General features: G+C 37.8%; 1 protein-coding gene across 3 annotated transcripts in view; it reads right to left on the reverse strand.

Annotated features, from left to right (window-relative positions):
- The window catches only part of MAPK14 (mitogen-activated protein kinase 14), a 78,737-nt gene that overhangs the window by 45,223 nt on the left and 11,440 nt on the right, over nt 1-22,074 (reverse strand). For all 3 annotated transcript variants that reach the window (XM_044254815.1, XM_044254812.1, XM_044254817.1), the window contains exon 2: nt 6,920-7,049. In XM_044254815.1, the coding sequence (XP_044110750.1) occupies nt 6,920-7,049 (130 nt within the window). The remainder of the gene's footprint in view (nt 1-6,919; nt 7,050-22,074) is intronic.

Consider the following 22,074-nt stretch of genomic DNA (forward strand, 5'->3'; position numbering starts at 1 on the left):
TATTTAAAAATGAAAAAAAGAAAAGGCCATCTTTACACAAGGATGAAGCAAAAACTACTTAATACTCAGTAATCCATGGTTTTTGAGCAGTTTTTCTGGTCATGGACTCACACATACTAATCTGTATAATCTACCACCATTCCCAAACCATCCCCAGTTACTTCAAACCAGAATTAAGAATATCTGGAAACAAAACAAACAAAAGCTAAATGGCCTTCAAGAACAGACCCACAACTGGGCCACATTAGCATGCTGCTCTAACCTAGCAAGTTAAACGAACAGTCCTGAAAGTAAAATATACCTATGCTGCAAACATTACCATAAAAAAAAACCTCTTAATTAGTATGTTACTCCACTCATCTAACTACCAGACTTTTAAAAGCAATTACAATTATACAGCCTGCACCCAAAAGGGAAACGAGCCCCAAAAAAGGCCTTGGAAGTCAAGGAGAATAGTTTTTCAAGACTTTACATCTTATTCCAAAGGAAAGGTACAGTTATCTGTACAATCATTACCCAGACAACTGTATACAAGAAAATCAAAATTACTTATAATTGCTCTACCTATTATAACTATCATTAACATTTTGAGGTATTTCCTTTGATGTTTCTGATGTATGTAAATTAAAGTTGAGGTTATACTCTGCAAAGGTTTATATACTGCCTTGTCCTTTACTATATGATGATTATATCTTCAAATATTTTTCATGCTCTACCATTTGTATATATCATAATTTAACCAATTTCCTATCTTTGGACATTTAAGGACCACTGCAAGTGTGTATGCACACATATGTGCATATGTGTATGTATATGTGTGTGTAATATATATTTTTGCATATCTTGTATTTCCTTCCAGAAAATAAGTTTCAAGAAATAGAATTATAGCATCAAAGGACACCAATATATTTAAGGATCAGCATACAGTCTCACCAACAGTGTATCCCTGACCTTATGACGGCTCTGAATGGTGCTTTAAATTAAGTCAAATCATTTTCTCTTACCTTCCCCATCTAAACCATAATTGTTTTCCCTGAGTTTGATAGACTGCTGGCTTAAGACCCCATCATCACTAGCCATCAGGGAGATTCAAATTAAAACCACATTGAGATACCACCTTACACCAGTTAGAATGGCCAAAATTAGCAAGACAGGATACAGCATGTGTTGGAGAGGATGTGGAGAAAGGGGAACTCTCTTACACTGTTGGTGGGAATGCAAGCTGGTGCAGCCACTTGGAGAACAGTGTGGAGATGCCTCAAGAAATTAAAAATAGAGGGACGCCTGGGTGGCGCAGTTGGTTGGACGACTGCCTCCGGCTCAGGGCGTGATCCTGGAGTCCCGGGATCGAGTCCCACATCAGGCTCCCAGCTCCATGGGAAGTCTGCTTCGCTCTCTGACCTTCTCCTCGCTCATGCTCTCTCTCACTGTCTATCTCTCTCAAATAAATAAATAAAATCTTTAAAAAAAAAAAAAAAAAAAAAAAAAGAAATTAAAAATAGAGTTTCCCTATTACTTTTTGCAGACCCTGCAACTGCACTACTGGGTATTTACCCCAAAGATACAGATGTAGTGAAAAGAAGGGCCATCTGTACCCCAATGTTTATAGCAGCAATGGCCATGGTCGCCAAACTGTGGAAAGAACCAAGATGTCCTTCAATGGGCAAATGGATAAGGAAGATGTGGTCCATATACACTATGGAGTATTATGCCCCCATCAGAAAGGATGAATACCCAACTTTTGTAGCAACCATGGATGGGACTGGAAGAGATTATGCTGAGTGAAATAAATCAAGCAGAGAGAGTCAATTATCATATGGTTTCACTTATTTGTGGAGCATAACAAATAGCATGGAGGACATGGGGAGATGGAGAGGAGAAGGGAGTTGCGGGAAACTGGAAGGAGGTGAACCATGAGAGACTATGGCCTCTGAAAAACAACCAGAGGGTTTTGAAGGGGGGGGTGGTGGGATGTTGGGGGAGCCATGTGGTGGGTATTAAGGAGGGCACATATTGCATGGAGCACTGGGTGTGGTGCAAAAATAATGAATACTGTTACACTGAAAAGAAATTAAAAAAAAAAAAAAAAAAGACCTCTGATCTTCTGATTACTCTCCCAACCTCACTTGTACTTTAGGTAACTAAGATCAGAAGCCAATTTTATTCAACTGTTCCAATATTTTCTAAACATTGATTCCTGTTATGTGAGATTCCTCATCTCCCCAGTGCAATAGGAAAAGTTTAAAACAATTCACATTGTTTTACATTATTTCAGTGGTGATTGTGAAAATCCTCAGATTAAAGTAAATCACCAGAGATCAATTTACACAGGATTTTTCATGCAAGAGGTACCTCAAAGACAAAATAAAGTAAAACTTAAAAATAAGTCCAAATCATTTTCAAATAATAGCTCCAACTTTAATTTGAAAACATAAGCATTTTGGAATCCAACAGCTTTAAGTCAGAACTCCACAGTCAGTTTGTGATTTCCTGGATCCATGAATTTATGTCTTCTTCAATCCAATAATCCCGGCTCTTGGAATGGTGCCTGGCACACAGTACTTCAATTAGTATTTGTTAAATAAATGAAAAACGGGTATCTTCTCCTCATATAGAGGGGGGTGCTCATTTTTACTGCATTGTGGGGAAGATGAAGTCAACAATGTAACTGAAGGGGCCTAGTCCAAAGGCCTGACCCTCTGTTGATTACCAAAGTAAGTGGTGATCACAGTCCTTAAGTTTAATAAAGAATTACAAAATACAATCACAGAAACAATTTGAAGCAGCTACTTCCAGTACAAAATTTGAGACACAAAACTAAGCTAAATTATTCAAATGACTAAGAAGCATGACTGTCAGAAGCACAATAGACTAATCTGGAAAACATAATAGAGCAAGCACGTTAGTAAACAGCCTATCAAATTTAATTTCCTAAAAAGGACCTATTTTATGAGATTAAAACTACCCATATTACATCAAAGTATTTTTAATTTTTTGTGGGCTTTTACTAATATCTCTTCTCCATTAATAAGTTTCCCAGCAGTAGAATAGGTCTGGGAACTTTTAGGAATATTCCATAAACTATTCATTTCTATTTTCTAAATGGAAATTTCCTTTTAAATCAAGTTAATTTTAGCCTATTTCTTTATTCCTTTTGCCATTATATGTTTTCAGACACCCAAAAGTAACCCAGGAATCAATTATTCAGAAAAGACATTTATAATAGAAATAATCAGCAAATGTCTCTGATGACTGTCCTACAATGGTCCAAAAGCTGACAGACAAGTTAACACACATTTTTATTAACTTGGCACATACTCAAGAAAAAAACCCATCTTAATTCAGTCACCAAAGACAATATCTAATGTATTTAACACAAGTGCACCAAGACAATGACTTGGCCTATCATGGCAGTGTTACATCTAAGGATCCCAAATAAAATTTATTAAAGGATTCCTTGGATATTTTTAAATCTCAAAACGCACAGATTTCCAGGCCCTTAACACCAGGCAGTCTTTGTAGTACCTATTCAGAAACCAAAAAAATGCAACTGGCAGGATGGTTCCCTTTCATTTTTCCTTAGAGCAGGTGTTAATGAGATCAAGGTCACAAGTCCAGTCAGGAATGCACCAGCTAACTCTGTTCAGAGAGTAACTCTTACAGGCACAGAGGACATAGCCCTAGCTCCCACTACTCATCTGATAAGCATGTATCTGTCATTCGTTATCACTAATAAAAGAAATAAGATGAACCACTGATTCTGAGTCAGGCATTTCTGTGTAAAAGATCACCTGTGCACTTGACATCTAGAAATTATATTTGTTACCAATACTTAGTATTGTCCAGAGTCTTAAGCTGCTGCTGTTTCCGGAGGCCTAGTGGCTCGTTAAAAATTGTACAGGGGCCCAAAAGAGTCATTCATTCATTCACTCATTCATTCATTTAAAAGATTTTATTTTTAAGCAATCTCTACCCCCAACGTTGGGGCTCAAACTTACAACCCTGAGATCAAGAGTCCCATGATCTACTGACTGGGCCAACCAGGTATGACCCAAAAGGGTTTTTTGTTTGTTTGTTTGTTTTGTTTTGTTTTGTTTTACAATTTTATTTATTTATTTGAGAGAAAGAGAGAGAGAGCACATGTGCACAAGTCGGGGGAGGGACAGGGAGAAGCAGGCTCCCCGCTCAGTAGGGAGCCTGATGTGGGGCTTGATCCCAGGACCCTGGAATCATGACCTCAGCTGAAGACAAATGGTTAACAGACTGGAACCTCCTAGGCAACCCCAAAAGAGTCATTTTTTAAAAAGAAAGAGGAAGAGAAAGAGGAAGATGAAGGAGAGGAACTCCTCTTAAAATCCTCAATTATTTAAGAGGAACTCCTCTTAAAATCCTCAAATTTATTTGGAAGTTTTGGCTCTTCCCTGCGTAAAACTACTTTTACAACTTGAGCTTCTAACAAGTGTTTGTGGAATAGGCTGACATTCAGGAATTTTCCTATATTGAGTCAAAGTCTGTTAGCCCCTAACAGAATAGAGAACTATAAAACATTCAGCCATATGCCTTTTTTGTTCAAAACCAAATCACCAATATTTAAGTACAGATGACCCTCTCCATTGATACTGCTAAAATCTAAACATGTTAACATGAAATGCCCAACTGCTATTAAGTAAACTGCTTATGAAACAACTTACATAAATTAAAATCCTGTGTTCCTATAATATCAACCCTCCCTCTCCTTTTTAAGATTTATCCATTCATTTTAGAGAGAGAGAGAAAGAATGCAACAGGGAAGACCAGAGAAAGAGACAGTCCTAAGCAGACTCCCGCTGAGCACCAACCCCAACACAGGGCTGGGGCCCATGACCCCAAGATAACAACCTGAGCGGAAACTCAAAGTCAGACACTCAACGGACTATGCACCCCCAGGCATCCCATCAGGATTCTTGTAGCACTTCCTAAATTAGAACAATCGTATCCCATCACTGTGGCCTCTTCATTTCTAGAAATGTAACCAGCCTAATACTGTCTAAGACACATTTTGAAGTCTCTCATTACAGACAATTAGCATAATAAACTAAATAAGCTAGAAAAACTAAGGCATGGATTCAGATAACCCAAAATAATCTTTGCCCTAAACACTGGCTTAAATGGTCTACGAAGAGAAGCAAAACAATGAAGTGTAGTGCTGGTAATCTAAACCAGATGTTCATAAATGAGCACTGGCAACATCAGTGGGATCCCAAGGCCTCCTCAAGTGCTTTGGGGTTCCATAAATGTTTCGTTTGTGTTCTATTTTCAAAGTTTTCTTTATTTAAAAAGATATGATAATGTCTTTGTCACATTTATTAATGTGTAATGAAAAACAGCATACACACTCAACTGTGTTAAAAACTAAATGTAAATTAGTTAGGCTGCCAGGCTACCTTGATTATATGCAGACCTTGGAATAAAGCATCTCCTGGTAGCTTTTTCCATATATCTCAACTTCTTGTAAACATGTCACTGATTAGGAAGGCTGCAGCACTGCATGAACTTTTAAAAACACAGCTTTGCACATGGATGCTCACAAAATCTATACCTAGGAATAGAAGCTGGATAAATTCTGGGGAAAACAGAATTTTCTCAATAGTATGCAATTAAAATAAACCATGAAAATAAATAAGCTATAGCTGTGACTGTAAGAGCATTGGTAATCCAACTCCAAATTCAAGTCTCAATGCTCCCAATTTAGAAAAAATTTGTATCCTGTGAAACAAGTATATATTAATAAAGTATCACAGATCTGTAATTTTAAAAAAATTTTTGAAGTTCAATTATTAAAACAAAAAAGGTCTGAACAGCCAAATAATAAATTTATACATTTTGAATTTTTTTCTACACAGTAACGATCAATACGGTCAAATCTCTATGGCCATTGTTTCCACAATGCTACAAATTTTACAGTTTCTTTCATATGGCAATCACATACATTTAACTTGATTTTAAAATTTAGGAAAATAAGTATCCTCAATAATTATTTTCCATTTTCAGCTAATAGTCCAGTCGCAACCTTTTATTTACTGTATTAGGATTTTGAAGCACTCCTTTGCAGGACAGCATTGCTCTCAAATTTCCAAATTGACAGGAAAGAAAAAGTTATGTTTAACTTAAACGGTGTGTTTGTCACATTTATTAAAATACCTGAATCTGGAAAAGCTGTCTTGAAAAAGATTAAAAAGGAAAATTATAATATTAAATTACCCGTAAATTAATAGTCACCTTTGATAAGATATTCAGTGAACGTAAGGCATGCTGCCTCAAACTTCCCATGAAATAACCCATAATACAAAATAGCCTCAGCCTCCCATATTCAGACACTACAGCCTTAAGTAAACCCGGTAAAGAATGCAAAATTTGTTTGTAATATTTTCTCTTAAATATCTTTTTATTTAAAAAAAAAGTCAGTTAATGCTTTCCCTCTGAAACTGTCCAAGTAACACTTGAACTCTAGGAAGATGTACCCATTGTCTCCCAAGGCTTTGGGGAGCTACCAGGTCTAACACAGCGACCACACACACTCTGGTACCAGGAGGATGGTCCAAAGTCTGATGTATTCTCATGTATGCCCATCTGTAGTAATTAAAACACAATTTTTTCCAGTCCATTCAAGAACAGCATTTACGGGACGCCTGGGTGGCTCAGTTGGTTGGATGACTGCCTTCGGCTCAGGGCGTGATCCTGGAGTCCCGGGATCGAGTCCCACATCAGGCTCCCAGCTCCATGGGGGGTCTGCTTCACTCTCTGACCTTCTCCCCTCTCATGCTCTCTCTCACTGTCTCTCTCTCTCTCAAATAAATAAATAAAATCTTAAAAAAAAAAAAAAAGATCTACATATTCTAAAAAAAAAAAACAGCATTTACTCCTTGCATGAGTAACTTACATTTTCATGTTTCATATGTTTAAGTAACCGCAGTTCTCTGTAGGTTCTTTTGGCATGAATAATGGACTGAAATGGTCTGGAGAGCTTCTTCACTGCCACACGTAACCCGGTTTTTGTGTCAAAAGCAGCACTAAGAAAAAAAAAAAAAAACACATAAAGATTTCATTATTGAATGTGTTTCCAAATACTTCAAAATTAGTACTTATAAGGAAGGCTATTTCATTTCCAAATTAAGTGGGTCTATAACAAAATACAAAGTATAAACATAAAAACTAAAACGAGCTATAATCCCACTATCCAAAGTAACCTTCTTTTATTTTTGGTGCTTCCTTCTCATTTTTTTTTTTTTTCTATACATCTAAATCAGGGATCAGAAAATTTTTTCCTGAAGGGCCAGAGAAAAAATAGTTCAGACTTTGTATCTTTTTATTTTTAAATCTCAAAACGCACAGATTTAGGATCTTTGTCACAACTACTCAACTCTGTGGTTATAGCCAGACAATAAATTTGAAAATGGATGTAGCTGTGTCCCAATTAGCACAAAAACAAGCAGCCTCTTGATCTACAGGAGCCAAAAGACTGATCTACAAAGAGCTGGATTCTGTCCTCTGTGCCTTAGGCCTCACTGGCACCTTGCCACCAAATGCTGCCTGATCAGAGTGGAGGGCTTGGAATGATTTCAGGACAATGAGTTGGCAGAAAAATTTCTTGAGCACCTACAAAGTATCTGCCACTCTTTAGAAGCTGAGATATAAGAAGGACAAGTCAACAAATCCCTGCCCTCAAGGGATGGGGGAGAGGGGATCAGCAGAATAATCCAGTAATTTCAAATAGTGATGAAGGCTATGACTAAATAAAACAGAATAATGGGACAAATGACAGAAAGCCAGTGGAGTTTTGCTAGTTTAACTACGATGTCTGAGCAAGTAGGTTCAAGCTGAGATAATTGAATGATGAGAAAGTAGCAACCATGTAAAGGCATATGGAAAAAGAGCTACAGAGAAGAAAAAAGTTGTATTATTTTTTATTTACTTATTTTTTTTAAGATTTTATTTATTTATTTGACAGAGAGAGACACACAGTGAGAGAGGGAACACAAGCAGGGGGCGTGGGAGAGGGAGAAGCAGGCTTCCTTCTGAGCAGGGAGCCTGATGCAGGGCTTGATCCCAGGACCCCGGGATCAAGACCTGAGCGGAAGACAGATGCTTAATGACTGAGCCACCCAGGTGCCCGGAAAAAAGTAGTATTATTAACACTTATTGAGTCTTTATTGCATACCAGTAACTGTTCCAGGCCCTTAACGTTAATTTTTGTTAAAACTAAAATTAAAATAAATTTTAATCCCTAACACTGCTATGAAGTAACTGCTATTACCATTCTGTCACTCAGAAATGAGGAAACTGAAGCACAGAGGTGCTAAATTACTTGCCCATGATCACAAAGTTAGAAAGTGGCAGGAGGGAATCTGAATCCACAGCTCATGCTACTAACCACTTGCCATGTTGCCTCTCAGAAGAGCAAGTGCAAACAAAGGAAAGAAGACACAGAGGTAGACAAAATATGGCATGCTGGAGGGCATAAAGATGGCCTGTGTAGGTGGAGCAAGGGGAGAGGAGAAAAGATTGAGGTCAGAGGTATCGGCAGAGACTAGGTCATGTAGGACAACTATAGCAAGAAACTTGATGTGTATTTTAATTATTTTTAGAGACGGGGCTAATCCGATCATGCCTCATCCTCCTGTTTCTCTCAGTCTCTAATAGGAATCCAAGACCTCCGGATCATCTATTGGGACCAAACTTTTTCCCATGTGACTCTGTACTTGTTCCAGAAGCTCCCCCCACTTCCCTCCCAAATCCCTAGACTAAGTCCTTGCCCTTCAATTCCCAATTTGTTACCAACTCCTATAAATCTTCAACCCCCTTTTTGAGCTCCCCTCCATCTCTTTATTTTTTTTTCCCTCCATCTCTTTAATTGAAACTAGGCTCTACCTTGAAGACACTACTCTTACAGCCCTGCCCTTGGAGGGGATTCTCTCATATCCCATGTACCTCACGGCTAGCAGGTGGGGCAGATGTCCTCCTCACCAACCATTCCTACTTCCAGACTCTGATTCTCCATTTGCTTTACAAAAGCCCCCGCTTGCAGCAATTGCTACCTCTCTGTTGCTGTAATCCATTGACCCGGAATTTTCCATTATTCACTGAAAAGTTAGTTCCTATCTCAAAGTCTCTCTCCACTCCCAACTTCTGTCATCATTCTTGGCAACTTCAACATCCAGGTGGAGGACACATCCAACATCCTGGCCTCTCAGTTTCCTGGCCTCTCCAGGAAACTCCACCTCATCCAGCCTCCTCCATGGTCACGCCCTGGACCTCTATCACCACCAAAAGCTGCCCTGCCTACACTGTTTTGAATGCCAGCACTCATTTTCCATCACAAACCTTCTATGCCTTTTAGTTTACTTCTTGTTTACTTATATCCTGACTACAGTGATTTGTGGACCTAATCATCGTTGGCTGATTCTATCCTTCAAGCCCTCTCCCATCTTCATTTCCCTTCTTGCCTGGCTTAGACTACATGCTCCCTTTTGCGCTGTCTTTCTCTCTGTCTTCTACACTAACCTGGATAAAGTCTAACTTTGGGTGATCTTAACTATTTAATTCTCCTTGTCTGAATCCAAGAACCAGTTGTGGTTGAAAAATAATAATAATAATAATAATGTACAATCATCAGACTGGTTTCATTCTTAATTTCTGACCTTAAGATCAAATAAGGCTCTCAAAACTGCCACTTTTTTCTAGAAAGTGCACTTTCTTACTCAAAGTCATCATTTTACACTGTCTCTCTCCTCAAACCTCCAATTCACCCTCTTCCTTCAAAAGTTGCCCTGGCCTTCATCAAAAAACAGAAACCAGCAAAAGGAAGCTCCATCTGCCTACAGGTAAATCTATAAACCCATCTATACTTGAACCTATCTTCTCTTCTTCCTCTCTTGCTATAACAAAGTACACATGCCCTTTCTTATGAAAATCCAAAACCTCAATACATGCTCTGGAGGCACCTCCGTCATCTCCTCAAGGACCTCACACCTTCATTCCCTTCCTCTCTCTCCCTTCTGAGTTTCTCCCTATCTTCTGGGTCATTCTCATCACATAAATATGAGTTATTGCCTATCCTCAAAAAACAAAAAATTTTCCTTGAATGCTCTCATAGTTAGAATTCCCCATTGGTTCTCAACAGTGCGGTTCCTAGACCAGCAGCATTTGTATCACCTGGGATTTATAAGAAATGCAAATTCTCAGGTCCATCTCCCAGACCCACTGAATTGGACAACGAAGTGGGTCCAGTAATCTGTATTTTATCAAGCCCACCATATAACTCTAACAAACGGTGACGTCTAAGAACCACTAATCTATGCTGCTGCTCTTCCACGGACCAGCAGCATCAGTATTACGGGGGAGCTCTTTAGAAATGCAGAATCTCCAGAGACCTGTGCCCCTGGGGCTAATAATATAAGTTTATAAAAAAAATAAAACTAAAATAAACTATATGATAAAAGGAAAAAAAAGAAATGCAGAATCTCAGGCCTTAAAGTAGAATCTACATTTTGACAAGACCTCCAAGTAATTCATATGTATCTTAAGGTTTGACTCATTTCCTCAGCTCCCATTCTTTCCTCAATCCATTACACTGAATCTACTCTTTTCAGGTCATTAATGACCTGTTACCAAATTCAATGGCCATGTTCCTGGATCACCAGTTGATCCAGGATCCAGTTGATCCATTTCCCCTTTCCCGAAACACTCTCCATTCTGGAGTCCATATCAGTACATTCTTTTTTTTTTTTTAAAATTAACATATAATTTATTTATTTCAGGGGTACAGGTCTATGATTCATCAGTCTTACCAGTACTCACCATAGCACATACCCTCCCCCATGTCCATAACCCAGCCACCCTATCCCTCACCCCTACCCCAGCAGCCCTCAGTTTATTTCCCGAGATTAAGACTCTCTTATGGTTTATCTCCTTCCCCAGTCCTATCATTTCATTTTGCCCTCCCTTCCCCCTACAAATCCCCACCCTGCTTCTCAAATTCCTCATATCAGAGAGATCAAATGATAATTGTCTTTCCCTGATTGACTTAATTTGCTTAGCATAATACCCTCTAGTTCCATCCACATCATTGCAAATTACAAGATTTCGGGGTTTTGATGGCTGCATAGTATTCGTGTGTGTGTGTGTGTGTGTGTGTGTGTATCACATCTTCCTTATCCATTCATCTGTTGATGGGACATCTAGGCTCTTTCCATAGTTTGGCTATTGTGGACATTGCTGCTATAAACATTCGGTGCACGTGCCCCTTTGGATCACTACATTTGTATATTTAGGGTAAATACCCAATAGTGCGATTGCTGGGCCGTAGGGTAGCTGTATTCTCAACTTTTTGAAGAACTTCCATACTGTATTCCAGAATGGCTTCACCAGCTTGCGTTCTCACCAACCGTGTAGGAGGGTTCCCCTTTCTCTGCATCCTCACCAACACCTGTCATTTCCTGACTTGTTAATTTCTACTGTTTTTCTGTGACCTCTATGGTAGCTCCCTCTCTGACTCCACTGCCTGTGGTCCCTCTACTTGGAACTCTCTGTTAGTTCCTCAGGGCATGACACTGGACCCTATTCTCTCTCCCACATTCTAGACGATCTCATCTATACCCAAGACTTTAAATTAAATGCCGTCTTATAAACTTGCAAATCTGTGTCTCTCACTGAAATCTCCCTTTTTGAGTCTGACTGCTTACCTAACATCTCTGCATGAAAACCACATAAGCACCTTTAAACTTAACAAATTCAAAACACCTGGAACTATTCTCCTCCCTGTTTTCTATGTCTCAATAAATGGCCTTCCATCCAATTGCTCGAGCTAAACATTTGATTATCCTTGATTTCCTCCAGCCTCCTGGGCCCCATCCAAATCTATCAGCAAGTGTTGTCATTTCCTTCTCCAAAATACATCTCTAATTCAACTTCTCTTCATTTCACTGCTACCATACTAGTCCAAATCATCCTCATCACCTGCCTTCTTATACTAGTCTCCCTGTTTTGTTCCCTTCCTACACACTCTCCATAAGCATCCAATTCGATCTTTTAAAAATATAAATTAGAGGACAACACCCACTTCTTCAAATCCTTCAAGGAATTTCCTTGGCATATACAATAAAATGCAAATTTCCTATCATAAGCCTACAAGGTTCAGGTGATCTGACCACCAATGACCACTCCATCCTGCTCCTGTGCTATTCCTTCCTTCCCCTCAGCCACTATGTTTTGAACATGCTGGCTCCTTTCAGTTTCTTAAATTCTTCAATGGGCTGTTTCTGGCTCCTGAGCTGCTCTTCTCTCCCATGTCCACTCCACCCCACAGCAGAATACTTATCCTTCAAGCTCTGGCTTAAATTGCCATCCCCCTTTGAGATCATCAACAGGTCTCAGTCATTCTGTCACAACACACTCCTCATTTCCTTTCTTACCCTACATAGAGGGGGAGTTCACCTCTCTCCCCCTCCTTTTTCTACAAACCCATAAAATAATTCCTTCTTCCCTCTTGGAAGTACCAGGTAAATATATACTTTTCTCTACACCCCTCAATGGCTCAAGTGAGACAGAAAATGGCCATTGCCATGTGACCCATGCTCCTCAACTCTTCACCTCAGTTTGCCTGCCTACCTGCATGTTCCCTCTCCTCCACTGGTAAACCCTTTGGGACATCCTGGAGCAACAATTGTTATCAGGTTTCTAGCTGAACTGCCCAAGACCGAATGTGCAAGTTCAATTCAGTGGGGAAGAAATAAGCAGCCCATCTGAACCGCCTGTCCAAGCCATTCTCCATGCCAGCTTTACAGTAATAAAGTACATATTTTTATCTCTGACTCCTGTATCTATTTAGAGAAAGGCAGGCTAAGATTAATCAGTACCCTACCCCAGTGGTCACAATTTATTACTAGATCTTTATTTACCACCCAGCAGAGTGGTTAAATAAAGGCTGGGGCTTTGGTATTACACTATCTGGTTTTAATTTCAGTTCTGCCACTGAGTCGTGCATAATCTTGAGAAACTTAATTAAATTCTCTCAGCCTCACATATAAAATGAGGGTAAGGTATATATTAATAAGGAAATGGTTGTTAAGATTAAATGGGGTAACTTTTGCAGTCGTTTTAGCAAAAGGGCCTAGCTCATAGTCAAGCTTAAATACTGGATGTTAATAATGTCTGCCTTTCCCACTCATCATAAGCACCTTGAGGGCAGTTAGTGTCTTCTGCTTTATTCACCATTGTATCACATAGGACTCAGCATCATGATGCCTGGCACATATATATTCTCAAAAAAAGGCTTTACAAAGGTTTAAGAGCATTCTGTGATGCAGTTATCTGAAACATGTAAGAAAAAACTTCGACTTTATTAGGTGGCCCTCAATTTTTATAAATTCAATAGCATCCAGGGGTGTCCATCTGGCTCAGTCAGTGGAGCATGCAACTTTTGATCTTGGGGTTATAAGTTCGAGCCCAGACTGGGTGCAGAGATTATTTAAAAATAAAATAAAATAAATAAATCCAATAGCATCCAACAAGGAATTCATGTTAATGTTAGAAACCTATAATCACTGAGTGCTTACTATTATAAGGCACCATTTTTAGATCTTTACATGAATGAGCATCTGTATCACAACTTTATAAAAAGACATTATTATGATTTCCATTTTACAGATGAGAAGACAGAGGCACAAAGAGTAATGGTGCCTACAGTATAGAAAGAACATCGCAGAGCTGAGATTCAGATTCAAGTGGTGTGTTTTCAAGCATCAACTCTTTTTAATTTTTTTTTAATAAACATGTATTATTAGCCCCAGGGGTACAGCTCTGTGAATCGCCAGGTTTACACACTTCACAGCACTCAACACAGCACCCCCCGCCAATGTCCATAACCCCACCACCCTCTCCCGACCCCCCTCCGCCTAGCAACCCTGTTTGTTCTGCGAGATTAAGAGTCTCTTATGGTTTGTCTCCCTCCCGATCCCATCTCGTTTCATTTATTCTTTTCCTACCCCCCAAACCCCCCACGTTGCACCTGCACTTCCTCATATCAGGGAGATCATATGATAGTTGTTTTTCTCTGATTGACTTATTTCACTAAGCATAACACCCTCTAGTTCCATCCACATCGTTGCAAATGGCAAGATTTCATCTCTTTTGATGACTACATAGTATTCCATTGTATATATACACCACATCTTCTTTATCCATTCATCTGTTGATGGACATCTAGGTTCTTTCCATAGTTTGGCTGTTGTGGACATTGCTGCTATAAACATTCGGGTGCACGCGCCCCTTCAGATCACTACATTTGTATCTTTAGGGTATATGTGCTGCCGAAGCGAGCACTGTATCTTTAGGGTAAATACCCAGTAGTGCAATTGCTGGCTCATAGGGTAGCTCTATTTTCAACTTTTTGAGGAACCTCCATGCTGTTTTCCAGAGTGGTTGCACTAACTTGCATTCCCAACAACTGTGTAGGAGGGTTCCCTTTCTCCGCATCCTTGCCAGCATCTGTCATTTCCTGACTTGTTAATTTTAGCCATTCTGACTGGTGTGAAGTGGTATCTCATTGTGGTTTTGATTTGTATTTCCCTGATGCTGAGTGATATGGAGCGTTTTTTCACGTGTCTGTTGGCCATTTGGATGTCGTCTTTGCAGAAATGTCTGTCCATGTCCTCTGCCCATTTCTTGATTGGATTATTTGTTCTTTGGGTGTTGAGTTTGCTAAGTTCTTTATAGATTTTGGACACTAGCCCTTTATCTGATATGTTGTTTGCAAATATCTTCTCCCATTCTGTCAGTTGTCTTTTGGTTTTGTTAACTGTTTCCTTCGATGTTCAAGCATCAACTCTTAATGGATACTACTGAATGGATCCTCAATGGATCTCTGACTAGAACTCTTAATGGATAATCAAGCTCAATTTTGCAAAAAGTCTGGTCCATTTTAAACATATTCTAATTGTATAAACCCTGCTTTTCTAAAATTTTCCTGCCATAATTAATTGCATTTCATATGGGAAAAGCACAGGATAGTATTAATGAAAAGTATTTCATAAGAAATAACCTTTGCAAAAAAAAAAAAAAAAAAGAAGAAGAAGAAGAAGAAAGAAAGAAAGAAAAGAAATAACCTTTGCTCTCTTTGTATTACTTAATTTAGGGGAAGTATTTCAATCCCTAAAACTCTACTACTACCTATGAATCTAGAATACTGGAGGAGGCAAAGATGTGGAATTTTACAGATAATGAAGTATCACTTCCTGATTATTTGCTGAAATATCTCCTTCATGAAAGTTTTGTGAGTACAAAAGAAACATTAAAACATTGTACCTGATGTCACAGAACCTACCATCTAACTGGAATGATGAAAACAAACATGAGAGCAAACAATGCCCAATAAAATAGTGCAACTATAAACACTTGACTACTTTTTTAAATCTTAGATTCAAAAATATATAAATTGGGTTTTTAAGTTTACATATAAAAATATAAAATTTGGATTCACAATATATGTGTTTATTGCAGCTTGTTCAAAAGAAGGAAACCAGAAGTGACTTTAATGTCCAATAGGGGAGAATCTAGATTATGGTATTTTCTCCCATATATATTGCAGCCATTAGCAAGAATCTCCATATAGTACTAACATGTACATGTTCTATTATTAATGGGAAAGAGAACAAGTTTCAGAAGTAAAGAATGATCCTATCTGTGGGGGGAAAAATGTATACTCATACATGTATATATAAATATATACAGAGAAGAAATGTTTAATATATTCAGAATTTTAACTTTTTTGCTTACTTTATATTTCCTGATTTTTTTTAAAATGAGCTTGTATCTTTTAATATTAGGTATTAGTAAAATTAGAACCTAAGTCATCTGTATTGTTGTTACCATAAAAGAAAAAATAGTTACTCTCTAACTTTAATAAAAACACTATTAACATATTTCCTTTAGGGGCGCCTGGGTGACTCAGTTGTTGGGTGCCTGCCTTCAGCTCGGACATGGTCCTAGGATCCTGGGATCGAGCCCATACTGCTCTGCGGGAAGCCTGCTTCTCCCTCTCCAACTCTCCCTGCTTGCGTTCCCTCTCTGGTTGTCTCTCTCTGTGTCAAATAAATAAAATATTAAAAAAAATTGTATTTCCTTCAAATGATACTTACATAGCTATACTCTTGGTACATAAATTTGGGCTCTATCCCAAAGACATAAGCATTTTCCATTTTACTTAACATTTATAGTAATTTCATTAAATATCTGCACCACAATCTACTCAACTATTCTCTTTATTGATGGGCATTATAGCCATTCCATTCACTCATACATACAAATATGATAAATACTATTACAATGGATATCTTAATTCATACTGCTTCTACAATAATTGCATGATTTCCTTAAAACAGATGATTTTTAATTCAAAGGATATACATTCTCACTTTTTTAAATATTTTGCTTACAAAAGAGAGTAAGCAGGAATTTTTCAGAGAAACTGCTTTCTGCTTATCAATGATTCCTATAACAAAGTTGCTGAGGCAAAGAATATAATATCCATCCTCAACCCCACCTCTTTAAGAATTTACTGCTCTGATCTAGCCTCTTTTAATATCACAATTAAAGCAGTATTTAAAAAGAGAAATTTCACCCCAAATCAAACACTGATTACCAAAAGCAAAAATTACTGATAATTTTTTAAATTACCTGATAAAACCAATTAAATCAAAGGAGAAGAAATTCAAATTTACTGAATATCTGTGTCATACATCATTTGGGAAATATTTAACTTAATCCTTCTAACTTTTTATGATAGTTATATTGGCTTTCCAAAATAAGAAACTAATGGTCAAAGACATGAACAACTCATCCAAGGGCATATAACTCCTAGACAGTGGGATTCAAACCCAGATTGCTCTAATATCAATGTGTACTCTTTTTCCAGAATGCCAAGTTGCCCAGGATAAGGGCAATTCGCTTTGCCTTTATTATAATGATTCACTTACTAGTATTACCAGTTGGGCCTCTTAATCACATTTTTTAAAATTATAGCTACAAATAAAATCTTGTTTTTCATGAACAACATCATAAAATGGGATTATCTTTACAATGATCAGGTTTCCCAACTAAAATTAAGGATACATCGTTTAATAAGGTTTTCCTCCAATTACAAATTCACATGAAGTCTCCCACATTATAAAGTTAACTCACATTTTATAAAATCGCTGATATGGTAAAGAAAAAATTAAAGGAAAAAATATAAAATTAATTAAAAGCAGTAATTATAAATGTAGGATGTCATACTCACTCATCTACTGCTGTGAATCCAGTGCCTAGGACACAATATTCAATAAAACTGAATGTTTTGTTACCCATTCAAATTTGCCTCCTCTCTCCCCACGAAAAACTGGATTAGATTCTTTTCTTAAAATATTTTATTTATTTATTTGACAGAGGGAGAGAGAGCATAAGCAGGAGGAGCGGCAGAGGGGTGGGAAAAGCAGGCTGTCCATTGAGCAGGGAGCCCAAAGCAGAGCTAGATCCCAGGACCCTGGGATCATGACCTGTGCTGAAGGCAGACTCTTATCCAACTGAGCCACCCAGGTGCTTCTGGCTTATTAGATTCTTAACATATCCTAATATATTCTGTTTAACTTCCAAATTTATTTATCCCACTTAATTCCACAATAGATTTAAGGCAGTATGGAACTATACATACGTAACTTGAAATAACAGTGATTATGGGAAAATAAGAAATTCTGTATAGATGAAGTTAACATACTAATGATTATTATGAGGTCTTTTCTAAAGACCCTTTAGAGTGGGTTTTTTAAGTGGGCTCTGAGCCCACTAAAGCCATCACGCAAGAAAACACAACCAGTTAAGACATGAGTCACAGGGAACATATAATAAAAACAAACTAGGTACTCAGGAGAACTGAAGAGAGGCATAATTATTCCTGTAATAAAACCAGAGAAGAGTTCCTCCTGTGTATGTTTATGAAGGAGACACTGTATAATGTGGTAAAAATGTCCTAATCAACATTCTTAGACCAATATAATAGTGGGTTTCAGATGGTTCTTTTCTTAGAGTATCTTTATCAGTGGAGACTGTTTCATAAAGCCAAAATACCGTTCATTATTAGCAAAGGTGGGGAAGAGAGTACATAATAGCATGCATGCTGCTGTTCTCCAGCGGACTTAACCTAAGAGAAAATCTTAAGTGTGTTGAGAGAAAAAGGTAAGCTCCATGCTCCTCAGATAATCCTCTAAAGATGATTTCCATCAACTGAGTTTTTGATAGGTACAGAGACTCAGAGCCTCTGTGTTTCTCCTCCATGACTGGCACCTGGCTTGCAGATTTTCTATGCAGCAAGGCAGAGGCAGATCAATATGCTCCAACAGGGGCGCCTGGGTGGCTCAGTGGGTTAAGCCGCTGCCTTCGGCTCGGGTCATGATCTCGGGGTCCTGGGATCGAGTCCCGCTCTCTGCTCGGCGGGGAGCCTGCTTCCCTCTCTCTCTCTCTGCCTGCCTCTCCATCTACTTGTGATTTCTCTCTGTCAAATAAATAAATAAAATCTTAAAATATATATATATATATATGCTCCAACAGGTGAGTTGCTAGATAGAGTAAGAGAGACAACCTCTTAAGAAAAGCGAAGTGCTGCCTACCCAGGACAAATGCTCACATTAACAGAGCATGGGAGGACAAATGACCGTGCCAGGTTTTTCCTCAAAAAACAATTTTGGTTTTCCCCAACAGAATGAAGAATGAGCCATCACCTGACAAATCTCTAGGTAATTTATGAGGATCAGAAGCGGTTTTACAATTTTTTTCAATGGTCATAGATGACTTCTCTAATCCCTGCATGTTAATGAGAAAAAAAAAATGAACCCTCAATAATGTTTAAAATGACAAACCACAATTTTGTTTATTTTTGGAAGTTATGGGAAAAATTTAAATATATTAAAATTTTTGAAATTATGGGAAAAATTAAATGTATTAAAATTTGTAGTTACACTGAACTAACAAACTCCCATTAATGCATCAAATTAAATGCATCAAATTAAAGTATCTAAGGTGAAGGAAATAATGCAAAAACATGACATCTCTTCTCCACATTGTACAATTTGAGGCTTTCTTCCAATAGAACCAGGCTAACTGCTAATAGCCTGCAAAACAGCCTTCTAAATAAGTAATTTACACTACTAACTTGGAACTTCCTCTTTACCTATAACATCTGGTACAAATTTCAATAAATATCATACTAGAAAGATTTTTCGGCACACATCTCCCTCTACTATGGAAACTTTTTTTCTTCCACCTAAATTCAGACAAATGTGCAAGTATCACCATAGTTTTCTTTATTTTTACAGTCTATCCCTCCATTTTGAAAATAATGTCCAAAATAAGGCAAATTTATGCAAAAACCAGAACTCGAGTTTTGATTTAGGAACCTCAAAAAATATCCTTCAGAGCAGCAAGGGACTTAAAACGGATTCTAAAAACTCACCACATTTGAAACATTGTTAGCTTTCTTTTAATATTTTCACTAACTCTCAAATACCTTGTTTTAATATTTATATAACACCTTTTTAAAGGATCACAAAATGATTTGACTATTTGCAACTATATATAGTATTTTTAAGTGGAATTTAGTTTCCACTTATGGGACAAACATCAAATGTCATTAATACAACTGTGTTACAAGTGTGTACAATGTAACCAATCCCCAACTTTTCAGGTTTTAAATATTATTCTCAAAGAGGCTCAAAACACAAATGACATATTAAACACTCTAACAATAGATTAATACACTGAATGGAAAAGAGTTATTTAATTGACCATATACTTTGCCTTACACTTGATAGTTCAAGAACTTTTATGCAAATTGAGTATTTTCATGAAAATCTCATTCAGACAGGAAAAGTGTATTTGTGACAGAATTTATTTGGGACACTAGCTATGTGGCTGGAATTCAAAAGCATAGAAACACATATACTGGGCACCTGCCATTCTTGATCAGTCTAATTCCTGCTGCAAAACTTCTAAACTACTTGAGCAAAAATGTTTTTCACAATTGCTTTAATTTTTACTAGCCTGATGAAAACTAAAATGCAACCAATGCAGAAATTCACTTAGACATGCAATCTAAAAATTCAAACTGATTTGTGATTAAAATGTGAAATGCAATTAATCTTCATTTGCTGTAATGCCATTTGAAAACAGAATGATTTTGAAACATATTTCTTCACTGAAGCTTTAAAAGCCACAGTGGTGTCGGTTAACAATATTTCTTTGATTGCAAATGCAGTCAATACATCTGTATCAAGAGCAATAGTTATCTCATATTGATTACAAAAATATTACATATGGATTATCTTATTACATGTGAAATTACTTTCCCAAGCCTCATTAGAATATTATCACCATGGATTTACCTTCACTACTTTTGTGTTTGAAAATTTCAGTAACTGGGGTGCCTGGGTGGTTCAGTGGGTTAAGCCTCTGCCTTCAGCCCAGGTCATGATGCCAGGGCCCTGGGATCAAGCCCCACATCGAGCCTGCTTCTCCCTCTCTATCTGCCTGCCTCTCTGCCTGCTTCTGCCTACTTGTGATTTCTTCTCTGTCAAATAAATTAAAAATCTTAAAAAAAAAAAAAAGAAGAAAGAAAAGAAAATTTCAGTAACAAATGTTTTTGAAATTATCATTAACTAGTTTTTAACTCCTTTCAAGCAAATATGAAATAAACGAATCCTATATTATATTTTAACTATTTACGATTACCATCAGTCAACTTTGCTTGCTGCTCCAATTAAAAGGCTTTTACAATAATTGTGTTCCTAGGCTTCATATCCAGAAAAAAAGCCCCCTACAAACATATCCTATAAACATGACTACAGATGCATATAACGGGTATTACTATGTCTTCACAATCTTTGGTTTGCATAGTCTGTGACTCCCCGTCTTATACGACATACACATATATTTTACAGTAACACTTAGTGTATTACTAAATAATAAATTACCCCCAAGTTTGGTGGCTTCAACAAGATTTATTATCTCACAGTTTCTGTGAGTCAGGAATTGGGGAGCCAGAGAGTTGAGTGGTTCTGGCTCAGAGTCTCTCAGGAGGACGCAGTCCAGATACTGGCCTTCACTACAGTCATTGGAAAGCCCAACTGAGGCTGGAAGATACGCTTCTAGGATGGCTGCCTCACACAGCTTTGGCAGGCCCCAGTTCTTCATAATGTGGGCTTCTCTGTAAGGCTGCTTCTGAGTCTTCTCAACAGAGCTGTCCCTAAGGCAGTGGTTCTCAACAGAGGGCAGTTTCCCCCCAAGGGGTACCTGACAATGTCTGAGTCATTTTTGGCTGCTACACCTGGAGTGTGTGGAGTGGGCACTGGCATCTAGTGGGTAAAGGCCAGGGTTACTGCTAAAAATCCTTCACAACAAATAATTATCTGGTCCAAAATGTCAATAGTGCTGAGGTTGAAAAACTGCTCTAGAGCAAATGATTTCAGAGAAACATTCAGAGAAAGAGCAAGATAGGGGCCATATATCTTTTATGACCTACCCTCAGAATCTCATTCCATGTTTACGACCACATTCCATATATTAGAGAAGCAAGTACCACCTTCACTGAAGGTGAGGATTATTAGCTCCACCTCTTTAAAGGAGATGTATCTAATAATTTATGGTCATATTTTTAAAACTTTGCAACATGCTTTTGTTGTTATTGTTTTAAACAAAATACTAAAAATTTCAAGACATTTCACTTACTTTTGGGAATGCTATTTAAGAAGGTTTTTACTGCTCTGGAAAAATCACTGGAATTCCATTTAACAAAGCTACTTTTGCTTCCTAGTGAATGGTCTCTGCAGTACTTTGATGACCTAATCTCAAAAAATTCTATTAAGCATAAACATATGCAGTCTGATACAGAGAAAAATAAACTAGTAGTCAAAAGACTTGAGTTCCAGTTTTGGTTCTGGCACTTCCTAGCAGTGTTCGGGGGCAAAGCTTCCATAAGCCTGTTTCCAAATAAATAAAATGGGTGTGTCACCAGCT

The sequence above is a fragment of the Neovison vison genome, chromosome 1, assembly GCF_020171115.1.
Source record: "Neovison vison isolate M4711 chromosome 1, ASM_NN_V1, whole genome shotgun sequence".
Taxonomy (NCBI): domain Eukaryota; kingdom Metazoa; phylum Chordata; class Mammalia; order Carnivora; family Mustelidae; genus Neogale; species Neogale vison.